At 46.5% G+C, this 14,930-nt stretch overlaps 1 protein-coding gene across 5 annotated transcripts in view; it reads right to left on the reverse strand.

Moving 5' to 3' along the window:
• Nucleotides 1–921: 921 nt before the first annotated feature.
• Nucleotides 922–14,930, reverse strand: part of LOC118208281 (acid-sensing ion channel 1-like) — a 98,860-nt gene continuing 84,851 nt past the window's right edge. For 2 of the 5 annotated variants that reach the window (XM_035382799.1, XM_035382797.1), the window contains 9 exons: nucleotides 13,797–13,947; nucleotides 12,405–12,532; nucleotides 12,040–12,190; nucleotides 11,207–11,263; nucleotides 9,897–10,050; nucleotides 7,535–7,626; nucleotides 5,721–5,800; nucleotides 4,007–4,108; nucleotides 922–2,881 (listed from right to left, as the gene is read on the reverse strand). In XM_035382799.1, coding sequence (XP_035238690.1) covers nucleotides 2,786–2,881; nucleotides 4,007–4,108; nucleotides 5,721–5,800; nucleotides 7,535–7,626; nucleotides 9,897–10,050; nucleotides 11,207–11,263; nucleotides 12,040–12,190; nucleotides 12,405–12,532; nucleotides 13,797–13,947 — 1,011 coding nt within the window. In that variant the 3' untranslated portion in view covers nucleotides 922–2,785. Of the gene's footprint in view, nucleotides 2,887–4,002; nucleotides 4,109–5,720; nucleotides 5,801–7,534; nucleotides 7,627–9,896; nucleotides 10,051–11,206; nucleotides 11,264–12,039; nucleotides 12,191–12,404; nucleotides 12,533–13,796; nucleotides 13,948–14,930 lie in introns of all 5 variants that reach the window. The other 3 variants (XM_035382798.1, XM_035382796.1, XM_035382800.1) reach the window with 2 other exon arrangements.

Here is a 14,930-nt window from a genome sequence, read left to right on the forward strand (position 1 = left end):
CGGCTGTCGTGTAAATTTAATATTTGGTTGGCTGTTTCAAGTGCGTTTTTTTAATTAAACAAGCACACAAATCAATTTAACTGTGTTGAAAGGCTGACACTGTATATATCTCTGTCTGTGTCTACTTGTGACTGTGGAATGTAAGTCAATGCTCTATTACTCCACTGTTTTCAATTACCAATGCTGATTTTTACATCAGCATTACAATGTTCAATTAAGAACATTCAAATCACAATTGTGTGATCGTATACCTTAGGATTAATGAAGGAGTGTTTGCTGAAGTACTTGAGATTTCTTTTCTTTTTTTCTTTTTCTTTTATTTTACCATGGTATCAAATTAGGGTACATAGATGGTAAGGAACTGGGCTTGTAACTGAAAGGTCATAGGTTTGATTCCTGGGTCACAGATTTGATTCCTGGGTAGGACACTGCCATTGTACCTTTGAGCAAGGTACTTAATCTGCATTGCTTCAGTATATATCCAGCTGTATAAATGGATGCAATGTAAATGCTGTGTAAAAACGTTGTGTAACCCACTCTGGATAAGAGCGTCTGCTAAATGCCTGTAATGTATGGTGGAATTTCATTGGTACTGGTATTGACTACCAAAATTTTGGTTTTGTGACATCCCTACCTGTGACTGCGATAGACTGAAGCCTGGTTCACATAGCAAGACTAAAACATGCTCCTCCAGCCAAACTGATGATGAATATGCATTACCTTTCTTCAGCTGCAAAGAAGCCCAGCCAAACCAAAGCTAAGCAAAGGGCACAGGTGACAGGACTGTATCCCAGGTAAAGTCCACAAGAGATTCTCAAAATGGAAACAAGAAGAACGAGTCAACACATTCCTCATAACCTTCGACATTTACAATAAACACAGAGCTTCTTCTCTGAAAAAGAAATAATCTGCTTATCCACCTTATGTGATGTTTATAGATTTTAATATAGAGCATTGTTTCCGTATAACAGCCTGTTATGGGAAAACAGGCTGAATGATCACATATCATTTTAATCTCTTAGAAAAACAAAAACACACAGAAGCGAGTTATTACAATATTAATAATAATGACCATAACAGCTGTCAGAATAATAATATTCATAGTCTGCAATATTTGTGTGTGTGTGTATATATATATATGTATATATATACACACACACACATACACACACATATATATACATACATATGCATATATATGAAAGCTATTTACATACGCATGGTGGTACTGTTGTGCTTTGATATGATATTTTTCAAGTACATCACATCACATCAAGTCCTCATCAGTGAAAGGTAAACATCCTGCAGAGTTCTGAGAGCGATGACAGTCACTGCAATGATTAAAACATAATTTTTTAATAACTCAAATCGCAACCCCATCCACAACCAAAAGGCTAAAATGTGCAAAAAAGACCACACAATAACGCATCGCAAAACTAGGTCATTGTTATGTATTTAGCAAAAGAGAATTAACTCCAAATCTCTTTGTTTAAAATAACTGAAATTTACTCAGCCTGCTCTGGTTAGGGCTGAAATCAGAAGTTTTTAAAAGTTTTCTTTTTTGGTTCCCTAAAGGTCCATAGTGGGACACCATCATATGTGAAGAATTAAGAAATCATCACTGATTTAATTCGCTCTTCCATTTAACCAAAATTTCCAAATTTTTCCAACATTTAGCAAAATAATTGCAATCTTACCTGAAATTGAAATTTACTTGAATTCATTAGTTTTTTTCCACACGTTTAATCAAATCCTTCCCAGTAAATACAACAATCATATACTTCAATCATATACTTAAAAATGAAAGCACTCTTACACCTCAAATCATTTCTGAGATCAGGGAGTCTTTTTGACAGATATACATATGGTCACACATACTTAAATAAATGCATGAATGTACACATGCATACGCTCTCACACATGTACATGCTCACACAGTTACACACACACACACACGACGATGCATGCATACACTCATAATGTACTGACAGACACAGACATATTCTCACTGACACGCATGCTCTCGTACACTCTGACACACGCTCTCTGATGAACATACGCACACACCCATATTTCACCCTGTACATAAATGAGATAAATATAGCAATACAAAAACACAAAAGGACAAAGACAAGCATGCTTTTTTATGGTGAAACCTGGAGAAATTAAGCAAATATTTAATTCAGCAGCTCTGAGTAGAACTCGCTGCCTTCCACACCCCCAGTATCCCAGGGTGCACCTGTCAGGTCAGATGTAATTTTAATGCTCTTGAGAGGAAAATCGTCTCATTAGTCCTGTGGCAACCTGACAGAAATGTATCTGGGTTTGACCTCCGAGGCTCTCACCCGAGATCCCCCCCTCACTGAAATCCCCCCCTCCTGAGTGCACAGTCAGAACAGCTCAGCGTCTCCTCTGTGTTGGAGTGGTCCTTTTTTGGGCTGTCCACAGCTGTTTTCCTGATCCAGGTTCCCCCATTTGCCCCCTTTTGGAGTCTGTGAGGACCACACTGGCCCAGCTCTGGGTACCCCGCTGTCTTAGCCTTCACCCCAAAGTCCTGAAAATGTTCCTTGTTCAGGGGGTGACAGTTCTCAGACAGTGTGATAGAGTCCCACAACAGTACAAGGCTTTTGCTTGCCTTGGATGTTGCTGCTGCTAGTTTTGTCTCTTTATTTGTTTATATATTTCACTGAAACAGTGTGTAAAAGTCACTGAGATATTCAAGTTGGTGTTCTTGACTCTGGAATCTTAGTCTGAGTCTCCGCCCCCTTGCTCCTCTCTGATTGGCTCAGCAGGTAAAGTCCTCGAAGTTGCCCTGCACCGGCTGATGAGGTAGCATGTTGGCAGGATACATGGATGGGGGGTGGAGATTCTCACAGGGGGTCTGGCCAATGAGAGAGAGGCAAGAGACGAGAGGAAAATTAAGGAAAGAGAAGAATAGCTCAACAGTTGGAAAATACCAGTGAGACAGAGGAAAGGAGAAAAGAGAAGAAGAAAAAAGGATAGAGTGATAAAACAAGTTAAGGAACGAGGAAAGGGTGATAGAGGAGTGTTGGCAAATAGCAAGGAAGACAAAAACACCAGGCCCAGAAAAAGAAAAAGACAAGACTAGGAAAATCATGATGCTATTCCTCTCACCGATTACGATCAGAACCATGTGACTAAACTGTCACATCAAACTACAGGGTAGGGTGACTGCAGATCAAATATTAAATCACATAAAGAAGAACACAGATCTGACTACAGATCTCTCTGTTTTTCTATATGCGATTTAATACACCGTCTGTGATAGATACTGCAGATGCTTTATGATAGTGATTGCTCAGACTGTTATTCTGTGATTAGTACTTATGTCACTAAATGGTAGCGATGGAGGTGAGTGAAAGGAAGCTACTCAGTGATAGTAATGTACTCAATGTAAGTTACTCAGTGATATTAAGTTACTCAGTAATAGTAAGGTACTCAATGATGGTAAGGTACTCAGTGATAGTTCTCAATGATAGTAAGGTACTCAGTGATAGTACTCAGTGATAGTAAGGTACTCAGTGAAAGTACTCAGTGATAGTAAGGTACTCAGGGATAGTACTCAGCGATAGCAATGTACTCAGTGATAGTAAGGTACTCAGTGATAGTACTCAGTGATAGTAAGGTATTCAGTGATTGTGAGGTTCTCAGTGATAGTACTCAGTGATAGTAAGGTACTCAGTGAGAGTACTCAGTGATAGTAAGGTATTCAGTGATAGTGAGGTTCTCAGTGATAGTACTCAGTGATCGTAAGGTACTCAGTGCGAGTACTCAGTGACAGTAAGGTACTCAGGGATAGTACTCAGTGATAGTAAGGTACTCAGGGATAGTACTCAGCGATAGCAATGTACTCAGTGATAGTAAGGTATTCAGTGATAGTAAGGTACTCAGGGATAGTACTCAGTGATAGTAAGGTACTCAGTGATAGTAAGGTACTCAGGGATAGTACTCAGTGATAGTAAGGTACTCAGTGATAGTTACTGACGTGACGCTGTACAGGCTCCAGGTTCAGTACAGCACCCTGCTCGTTGTTGTTGGTGTTCTTGTGCTTCTTCTGAGAGCAACGACACAGCTGGAACTTAATAACCTGCAGGGAACAGACATGAACACCGTCACACACACACACACACACATAGGCACACACACACACATAGGTACACACACACACACACACACATACGCACACACATAGGCACACACACACACACACGTGTACCCGCACACACACATTACAGGGCTGTGCTCGAACACAGTGGCTGACACAATGGAGCCAGTGCTAACAGGTTCTGCAGTGGAGGACAGGGGGGATTTAGTCAAACCTTCACTGAGCAGTTACGTTTTTACACCCTTCATGACCTCCTTGCTTTTCTCACTTTCATCTGTGAATCCTCATTAAAGCAGACGAGCAATGAGCCAGGCTCAGTTTCACAGCTCATATCGCGCTCTTTCTCCTCTAGAGTAGATCACAGAGTTAAGCACCATAAGCACACTTGTAATATTCAAAAATGATCATTCTTCGCACACTCTTAGTCCACAAAGCCAAGTGCTTGTAAGTTGATTTTGTCTGAGCTCATTCACTGTGTTATTGTTCAGTGTTGTTTGTTCATTTTTGTTGCACATGTAATATGTATTTAATGTAAGAGTAGAGTAGCTTGCATGGTGGAAAAAAGCACTTGCCAAATAAAAGAATTTACAAAATAAATAGTGACTCATATATAATAAGACCATTTTTCAGAGGAATGACTGAGTGCTGATCTCTCTGCTATGTGACACTGGTTAAATGTCACTGTGGATCCATCTGTGAAGTCTGACTAAATTACATGTGGTCACAACAGAGTGCATTTGACCATCGGATAAGCTTTGGTGCAGCTGTAACGCAGGTAATACTCCACAGTAACTCACACAGGTAATATCCCAGATTAACTCACACAGATAATATCCCACAGTAACTCACACAGGTAATATTCTACAGTAACTCATACAGATAATATCCCACAGTAACTCACACAGATAATATCCCAGATTAACTCACACAGATAATATCCCACAGTAACTCACACAGGTAATATTCTACAGTAACTCATACAGATAATATCCCACAGTAACTCATACAGGTAATACTCCACAGTAACTCACACAGGTAATATCCCAGATTAACTCACACAGGTAATATCCCACAGTAACTCACACAGGTAATATCCCACAGTAACTCACACAGGTAATATCCCACAGTAACTCACACAGGTAATATTCTACAGTAACTCATACAGATAATATCCCACAGTAACTCACACAGATAATATCCCACAGTAACTCACACAGGTAATATCCCACAGTAACTCACACAGATAATATCCCAGATTAACTCATACAGATAATATCCCACAGTAACTCACACAGATAATATCCCAGATTAACTCACACAGATAATATCCCAGATTAACTCACACAGATAATATCCCACAGTAACTCACACAGGTAATACTCCACAGTAACTCACACAGATAATATCCCACAGTAACTCACACAGGTAATACTCCACAGTAACTCACACAGGTAATATCCCAGATTAACTCACACAGATAATATCCCAGATTAACTCACACAGATAATATCCCAGATTAACTCACACAGGTAATACTCCACAGTAACTCACACAGGTAATACCCCACAGTAACTCAGGTAACACAGTACTTTACCTCATACAGGTAGTCAAACAGCTCTAGGATGGTGAGGATGCTGGCTCCGATAAAGAGCCCCATCTGGCCCCCGATGTCGCCTGAAACAGAGCGTTACCATGGTCACAAACGCATAACTCATCCCCCTTCAACAGCCCAACCAGCCCCTTCCTCCTACAGCCTACACCCTGCACCCAATACCCCACAGCCCCTACACCCTACACCTTACAGCCCCTACACCCTACATCTCTCACCCCATACACCCTACAGCCTACACCTTACACACCCTACGCCCTACAGTCCCTGCAGCCTACAGCCCCTACAGCCTACATCTCACACCCCATACGCCCTACAGCCTACACCTTACACACCCTACACCCCACAGTCCCTGCAGCCTACACCCCACAGCCCCTACACCCTACACCTTACAGCCCCTACACCCTACACCCTGCACCCAATACCCCACAGCCCCTACACCCTACACCTTACAGCCCCTACACCCTACATCTCACACCCCATACACCCTACATCTCACACCCCATACACCCTACACCTTACAGCTCCTACAGCCTACAGCCTACACCCAATACCCCACAGCCCCTACACCCTACACCTTACAGCCCCTACACCCTACCCCCTACACCGTACATCTCACACCCCATACACCCTACAGCCTACACCCAATACCCCACAGCCCCTACACCCTACACCTTACAGCCCCTACACCCTACAGCCTACCCCCTACACCCTACACCTTACACCCCCTGCACCCTACACCCTATACCCTACACTTTACACCCCCGACAGCCTACAGCCCCTACACCCTACACCTTACAGCCCGTACACCCTACCCCCTACAGCCCCTACACCCTACATCTCACACCCCATACACCCTACAGCCCCTACACCCTACATCTCTCACCCCATACACCCTACAGCCTACACCTTACACACCCTACACTCCACAGCCCCTACACCCTACACCTTACAGCCCCTACACCCTACCCCCTACAGCCCCTACACCCTACATCTCACACCCCATACACCCTACAGCCCCTACACCCTACATCTCACACCCCATACACCCTACAGCCCCTACACCCTACATCTCTCACCCCATACACCCTACAGCCTACACCTTACACACCCTACGCCCTACAGTCCCTGCAGCCTACACCCCACAACCCCTACACCCTACACTTCCTTCACCAGCCCTGTCCCCTTACAGAGTGCAGGTCACAGTATCAGAGCTCACTCACTTCCTAAGGGCCTCCAGAGAAAGCACAGATGCATCCAGACTGATTAAAGGACCACAGCTCAATCTGTACAGTCTGATTTAAGGAACAATAAAACTCACAAAGAAAAGCTGCAATCGCTGCCACTGACCCATAAATAACACTGGAGCTTCTGTGCTTTCTTCTATTTATGCGTGTTTGTTTAGGAATGTTGACAACATTTTCACTGTCATTTCTGTTATAGGCTATAAATAAAGGATCTTATGGATCTCAATGGGGAACTCTCTTTGGTTTTCCTGCAGTATGCAGATAGCATCACAACTATATTTATTTTAGTTTGTCTTTTATTTAAACAGGTAAGTCATGTTCTCCGTCTTCTGTTCCAGGGGCAATCTAGGGACTCAAAGTGGGCCCAGAATGCAAGGGATTCTGCAGCCAATCAGATATACTGGTGATTAGCATGACGGATTGTGCAGCCAATCAGATATGGGGATGATTAGCCAGATGGATTGTGCAGCCAATAGGATATGGGGTTATTAGCAGGCCACATGGATTTTGAGCAGGACAGCTGGTTTAAGGGCAGACGTGAGTGGAACGTACCCAGCAGTCCGGCGACTTCATACGCTTTCTTCTGCTCAATCGTTTCGTAGTTCAAGGCCTCAAAGAAAATGTCAAGCACCAGAATATTATCACTGTGGATAACAGAGAGAGAGAGAAAGAGAAACAGACAGATATACCGATGTGTTTTATGTTTTGTATAAGGTACCCTTTGATGGAAAGGGTACATAAATAATTTTGCAAATCTTTTGTGTTAATAACAGAACAGTGTTTGTTTCCCACCCCGTGGCAGTTCCTTTTTGTGTCAGTGAATTTATTGCATTGTATTTCATGTCTGTAAAGCAATGCTCCAATCCAAACGTATCCAAATTTACTGATTTAATTCACCTGAACCGCTGAACTCTCAAGTCGTCATTGTGCACTGTGATGTTCCGCACACTGTGATGTTCTGCACACTGTGATGTTCTGCACACTGTGATGTTCCCCACACTTTGATGTTCTGCACACTTTGATGTTCTGCACACTGTGATGTTCTGCACACTGTGATGTTCCGCACAGTTTGATGTTCCGCACACTTTGATGTTCTCGCCAGAGACGAGGTGCCAGTGGGTCATTAATCAGCCTCTTCTTTTTATCCGCAGAACGAGCCAAGGATTCCACCCCCCAGGTCTCAGAGCCCGCAGGAGGGTTTGTATCGCAGGAGACCACTTTGCCAGGTTCAGAATGTAAGACCTTTCCTGGTTCCGCCATTAATGTTTAATGCAGGAGAGTCTGAGAGAAGGGCAGGCTGCAGGCTGGCGGTAATGGGATAGACTCCCGGAGAATCCGGCGAGACTCTCATCTTGTTCTGACTCTGTTCTGCCCGAAAGCAAAGCGCTTCGTCTGAATCAGTGCAGTCAGGCGCGCGGCCTCCCACATAAATCATCTGAGAGAAACGTCAGCCGCGTAAGCGTCTGGGTGAAATATCAATGAGAGGAACAGCAACAGCAACACAACCAGGTGTGCATTTATAAAGGGCTGTTCATGCCTGCCGCTCAAAGCACTTTTAATTTAACTTTTAAGGGAACCAAAAACAAACATCAAAAAGGCAAAAACAATCCTTCAGATGCCACAGCCCCCAGGCCTATTTTTTAGCTGGACCAATTCCCCCCCCCCCCCCTCCAGAAAGCACTGATTGCTGTGTGAGTTTTATTAGAGTGGAAAGCTTCGCTTGGTGGAACCCTGGCTATCGCTAACACCGCCATTTCAGCCCAGCCATCTGGACGCGGCTCCTAGCGCTGTCACTCAAACACAACCTCCAGCAGGCAGCCTCCCCGGAGAGTATCCCCCTCCCACCCCCCCATCCCGGGGACTATTCCCCTCCCATCCCCCCATCCCGGGGACTATTCCCCTCCCATCCCCCCATCCCGGGGACTATTCCCCTCCCATCCCCCCATCCTGGGGACATCTCACTCTGGCAACTCAGTCACCCTCATTAAAGGGCCGACAGCGGTAACACAGCCTCCTCACGGGCGACTGTGCTCTCGTTGCTAAACTATAACTATTTCGGTTAATAAGTATACTGCAGTACATCTGGATCCAGAGGTTCCAGTCCACAGGCGATCACCATGTTTGGGACTGGAAGAGTCCTCAGAGAAAGACTGATCAGTCGCACACCAGCGCATGCAAACGCTCCGTCACTCCAAGCCCACCGATAGGCTCACATTCCTTCTATAATCATCGACAGACATCCTACAGTTTCCTCATGAAAACAGAAACCGTTTCATACACCTGACTTCATTTTCCCGTTTGGTTTACGGGAGTGAGCCATGGGCATGGATTTCAACCCCTCCTGCTTCGCATCTTCGGGGTCCGTGTTAAGGTTTTTTTGTTTTTTATTCCTGAGTGAGTACTACTGCAGGAAGTGCCCCTCAAAAGTCACATGATGCTGCTCTCTAAATATGAAAGCATTTTGTTGTACATATAAGAGTAGATGAAACTCTTGTCATTTTCCCGGAGTGGGATTTATTTTTTTTTGCCATGGGCTCATGCTTAATGGACTTTTCAGCAGAACTTCAGTTCAAGCGCCATTTAGATATAAATGTTAGATGAGCATTATGGTGTAAATTACTGCAAACACATCTTTAAGAGCACATATTACTCATCATTATGATTACATTTCACTGTCCATCATCAACTTACAAAAAAAGAACCCAGGTAGACTTATTTAAACAAACTGTGTGAGAACCATCTTTATTCACATTCTCCAACAATCGTGCACACACACACACACACACACGTGCATATACACACAAGCGTGCGCACACATGCACACATACACAAACACACAAGTGCACACACAAGCACACACGCACACACACACACACACGCACACACACACACGCAGGTAGGTGCAGTTACTCACCCAATGTACTGCTCTGACTTGTTGAACTTCTTGGCCAGGTACTTGGCGGAGGCCTTGCTGGGGATCTTGACGAAGGACAGCTCCTTACCGTAGCGCGTGACGTTGCACGGTGTCTCACACACACAGAAGTCACTGTCCTTCTCTACCAGGAAGTCTGAGAGCGAGGAGGTGAGAGGAGGTGTGTGAGGGGGTGAGAGGTGTGAGGAGGTGTGTGAGGGGGTGAGAGGTGTGAGGAGGTGAGAGGAGGTGTGTGAGGGGGTGAGAGGAGGTGTGTGAGGGGGTGAGAGGAGGTGTGTGAGGGGGTGAGAGGTGTGAGGAGGTGTGTGAGGGGGTGAGAGGTGTGAGGAGGTGAGAGGAGGTGTGTGAGGGGGTGAGAGGAGGTGTGTGAGGGGGTGAGAGGTGTGAGGAGGTGAGAGGAGGTGTGTGAGGGGGTGAGGAGGTGTGAGGAGGAGTGTGAGGGGGTGAGAGGAGGTGAGAGGAGGAGTGTGAGGGGGTGAAAGAGAGAGAGAGAAAAGGATGAATAAGACTCCCTCCCTGCTGATATTAAGCTCCCAGGAGCATCACAGCCAGGATTTGCAGGTTTAGTTTTGCCCACAGTAATGTATTGTCCTTATAAATATGGATGATGTGAATATAAAGGAATACAGCACCACAGTGTGCTCGTCTGCGTTACGCTTGCTTTGGACAGAAGGGCTTTTGTGTTTTGAGCGATAACAAGGATTTTATCACAGCTTTCTGTAATTTCCTTGTCTACAGCAGAAATGTATTTTTCGGAAGGGAGCGGAGCGGAGCCTGAATTCTAAATCTTCAGATATGCCGGCGGAATGTTAATGAGGAAAACCAGCGGCCTTTAAGAGTGTCTGTCTGCAGATCCTGCGTCCGCTGGCCTGTATCTCAGAAGCGCTCTCATACAGACCGGGGGGGGGGGGGGGGGGGGGGGGGGCGCTGTGTTCCACCGTCTCTGTTGTGCTTTTAATTAACAAAACATCTCCACAAAGAGCCAGTCTCACACATGTCGCTTAAAAAAGAACTTATGAAGATTTAAAAGAAGGAATGAACTTCAGATTTTTAAAACCAAGTGGTAGCGTTGAATTTCAGGCAGTGTTGGGGTAAAGGTAGTACTGGGGTGCAGGCAGTGTTGGGGTGCAGGCAGTATTGGGGTACAGGCAGTGTTGGGGTGAAGGCAGTGTTGGGGTGCAGGCAGTATTGGGGTACAGGCAGTGTTGGGGTACAGGCAGTATTGGGGTACAGGCAGCGTTGGGGCACAGGCAGTATTGGGGTACAGGCAGTACTGGGGTACAGGTACATACCCAGTGCTGGATCGGCACACTCCTTGTACTGCTCTGGGGTGCAGTGAGGAGCATCTCCTGCAGAAACACAGAAAGAACAGAGCTCACATCTTTACCTATGATGAAGTGTCCAGCCAGAGAAATATCTGGCACGTGTAGAGCTGCAAGGCTGTGTTTAAACTGAATGCGACGCAGTGCGCAGTCCTACCCGTTTAATCTGATAACAGAGTGCGCAGTCCTACCCGTTTAATCTGAATGCGACGCAGCGCGCAGTCCTACCCGTTTAATCTGATAACATGCGACGCAGTGCGCAGTCCTACCCGTTTAATCTGAATGCGACGCAGTGCGCAGTCCTATCCGTTTAATCTGAATGCGACGCAGCGCGCAGTCCTACCCGTTTAATCTGATAACATGCGACGCAGCGCACAGTCCTACCCGTTTAATCTGATAACATGCGACGCAGCACGCAGTCCTACCCGTTTAATCTGAATGCGACGCAGAGCGCAGTCCTACCCGTTTAATCTGAATGCGACGCAGAGCGCAGTCCTACCCATTTAATCTGAATGTGACGCAGTGCGCAGTCCTACCCATTTAATCTGAATGCGATGCAGCGCGCAGTCCTATCTGTTTAATCTGAATGCGACTCAGCGCGCAGTCCTATCCGTTTAATCTGAATGCGACGCAGCGCGCAGTCCTATCCGTTTAATCTGATAACATGCGACGCAGCGCGCAGTCCTACCCGTTTAATGTGATAACATGCGACGCAGTGCGCAGTCCTACCCGTTTAATCTGAATGCGACGCAGCGCACAGTCCTATCCGTTTAATCTGAATGCGACGCAGAGCGCAGTCCTACCTGGCATATGCACCATGCGGCAGTTGCAGTTCTCCACCAGGTAGCGCGTCTCGCAGTCGATGCGACACGCAGAGATGCTGTAGCTGTCAAAGAACTCAGAGTCCATCGGGGTCACCTTACAGTCACCCCAGGGTGGGGGCAGGTACACCAGCTGGGAAAACACACATACACACATACACACGCACACACACACACGCATGCAAAATCACACACACATACAGTCTACAGTTTACAACAGTCTCAGGTCTAAACACAGATTAAACAGCCTCTTTCAGATCTAACCTCAGATTCCATTTGCTTCACCTCTAACTGTACCGTATGCCACCCACCCCCCCCACCACCCCCCCAGCCCCCGCCCTCCATACCCGCTGTTCCTGGCAGGAGACGAAGGTCTGGAATCCGGGGGCGACTCCGAACCCCAGCTGGTCGATGAAAGGGGGCTCATCCTGACTGTGGATCTGCACCTTGATCCCCGCTTCAAACGAAGTCTCGTCTGCAGGGAGCCAGACACGCCCCAGCTGTCACTCAGGCTGACTGACAGGACTCAGCTCAGCGACTGGCTGAGTTCTTTGATTTGACTGGCTGATATTCCATTATGTCACATTAAGAGATATCAGAATTTTACTCTTGGATCCAAAGCCACAAACTATATATCAAGGCAATATAAACCATCACGGACAAGTAGAGGATGTAGTGAAGCAGACAGCATTTCTGACGACTGAAACACAACACATTTATGCTGGGAAAAAATACACTGATATACCCTGTCAGTACGACTGAGAAATATTTTTAAATGTGCCTACAGCTTGTGTAACACGATAAAGTGAAGCACCAGTTTTATATTAGAGAAAGCAGTGAGGAGCTTTAATGAGAATCTGATTAGCCGAAATGCAGCCAATGGACACATGTGGAGAGGGATAATGAAGAGATGAAATGATAATATGCGCACATTGTTCTCTGACTGTGGGATTACCCTCTGAAATGGGTTACTGCACAGGGGGGACAGCACAGCGGTTAGAGCACGATATTGAGTTGCTTCTGAAAATGAGAAAATGTGCTTGTGTGTGTGAGAGAAAGAGAGTGTGTCTGTGTGTGCATGTCAGTGTGAGTGTATGAGAGAGACTGTATGTGTGTGCATGCGTTTGTGTTTGTGCGTGTGTGTGTGTGTGTGTGCCTGAGAGAGTGTGTGTGCACGTGCGTGTGTACCATAGTGCATTAGCATGATGTGTTAGCGTGGCATATTATCATGGCGCATTAGCATAGGGTGTTAGTGAGAATGTATTAGCATAGCGCATTAGCATGGTGTATTAGTGGGGGCATATTAGAATAGCCTATTAGTGTGTTGTGTTAGCAGGGACATATTAGCATAGCACATTAGCATGGTGTGTTAGTGGGGGCATATTAGCATAGCGTATTAGAGCGGTGAGTTAGCGGGGGTGTATTAGCAAAGCGCATTAGCATGGTGTGTTGGTGGGGGCGTATTAGCATAGCACATTAGCCTGGTGCGTTAGTGGGGACATATTAGCATAGCGTATTATAGCAGTGAATTAGCGGGGGTGTATTAGCATAGCACATTAGCCTGGTGTGTTAGCGGGGTGTATTAGCATAGCACATTAGCCTGATGTGTTAGCGGGGGTGTATTAGCATAGCACATTAGCCTGGTGTGTTAGCGGGGGTGTATTAGCATAGCACATTAGCCTGGTGTGTTAGTGGGGGCATATTAGCATAGCGCATTAGAGCGGTGAGTCAGCACCCACCGGTCTCCCCCCACACAGGCAGGTACTCGTCCTGCTGAATGTCTAACATCAGCTCCAGCCCGTTCCCCATGCCGCCCTTGGTGGTGACCAGCAGGGGGCGCCCATCCTGCCCCGTGTTGAAGCTGTAGCACTTCCCATAACGAGTGAAGATCTGAAAAAAAAAGAGAGGGAGAGAAACAGATCAGAGGCAGCCGCAGACGCCACAGGGGGGCTGGTGGGCGGGCGTAGCGCTGCTGTAATACGCCAGCGTCCGGCCGGCCTTCAGGGAAGCCGCCGCGCCACCTCACCACGCCCACTCGCCGTTCCGGAGAAAACATCAAACGCGGCTCGCTCGCCCTCCGCCGTCATTAACCAGCTCCCGCCCTCCGCCGTCATTAACCAGCTCCCGCCATTCGCCGTCATTAACCAGCTCCCGCCCTCCGCCGCCATTACCCAGCTCCCGCCATTCGCTGGGAGGAGCTGGGCTTTGAGCGTTTCAGCCGTCTAATCGCCCGCCGGGGAAACACCGCTCCTGCTCTTCATCACTGCCGCGGCGCGATGCGCAGGCCTCACACTCAAAATGGCAGCTGTGTGGGGGTGCTGTGTCCGTGCAGGCTGAGGTGAATCATCCACACTCCCCCCCCCGCGTCCCGCGCCCTCCCCCCCCCCCTCCCCTCCGCCCCCCCCCCCCCCCCAAAGAACACAGAGTTCCATAAAGGTCTGACACGAGCGTAATTAATCAGCATCGTTTTTAACATTATTATTATTACCACCACTATTAAAAACTCCACAGCAAACTCCACAGCAATGCATCCTTCCAAATATAATGCCGCAGTTTTACTCACGGACATCCACAGAGATAAATATGTGCATGTGTGAGTCATCGAGAACTACTTCTACTGAAGTACACCAAATGTGTGTATCCACAACCAAAGCACGCCTGCATGGACTGTTACAGCTAGTGGTCCAAAAACACGTAAGTGAGTTCGCATTTTTGATCCATGGGTTCCCTCTGCCGATTTCCAATGCTTTTTTCCCCACAGGGTTTTTGATTCATGCAGAAAATAAGGTCTGCAGCTACCATAAGCCTAAGTGAGTTTCACACGTTATTCAATGACATAAATTACATTGGAAATCTGCCGAGGGAACCCATGG

The sequence above is a fragment of the Anguilla anguilla genome, chromosome 11, assembly GCF_013347855.1.
Source record: "Anguilla anguilla isolate fAngAng1 chromosome 11, fAngAng1.pri, whole genome shotgun sequence".
NCBI lineage: Eukaryota > Metazoa > Chordata > Actinopteri > Anguilliformes > Anguillidae > Anguilla > Anguilla anguilla.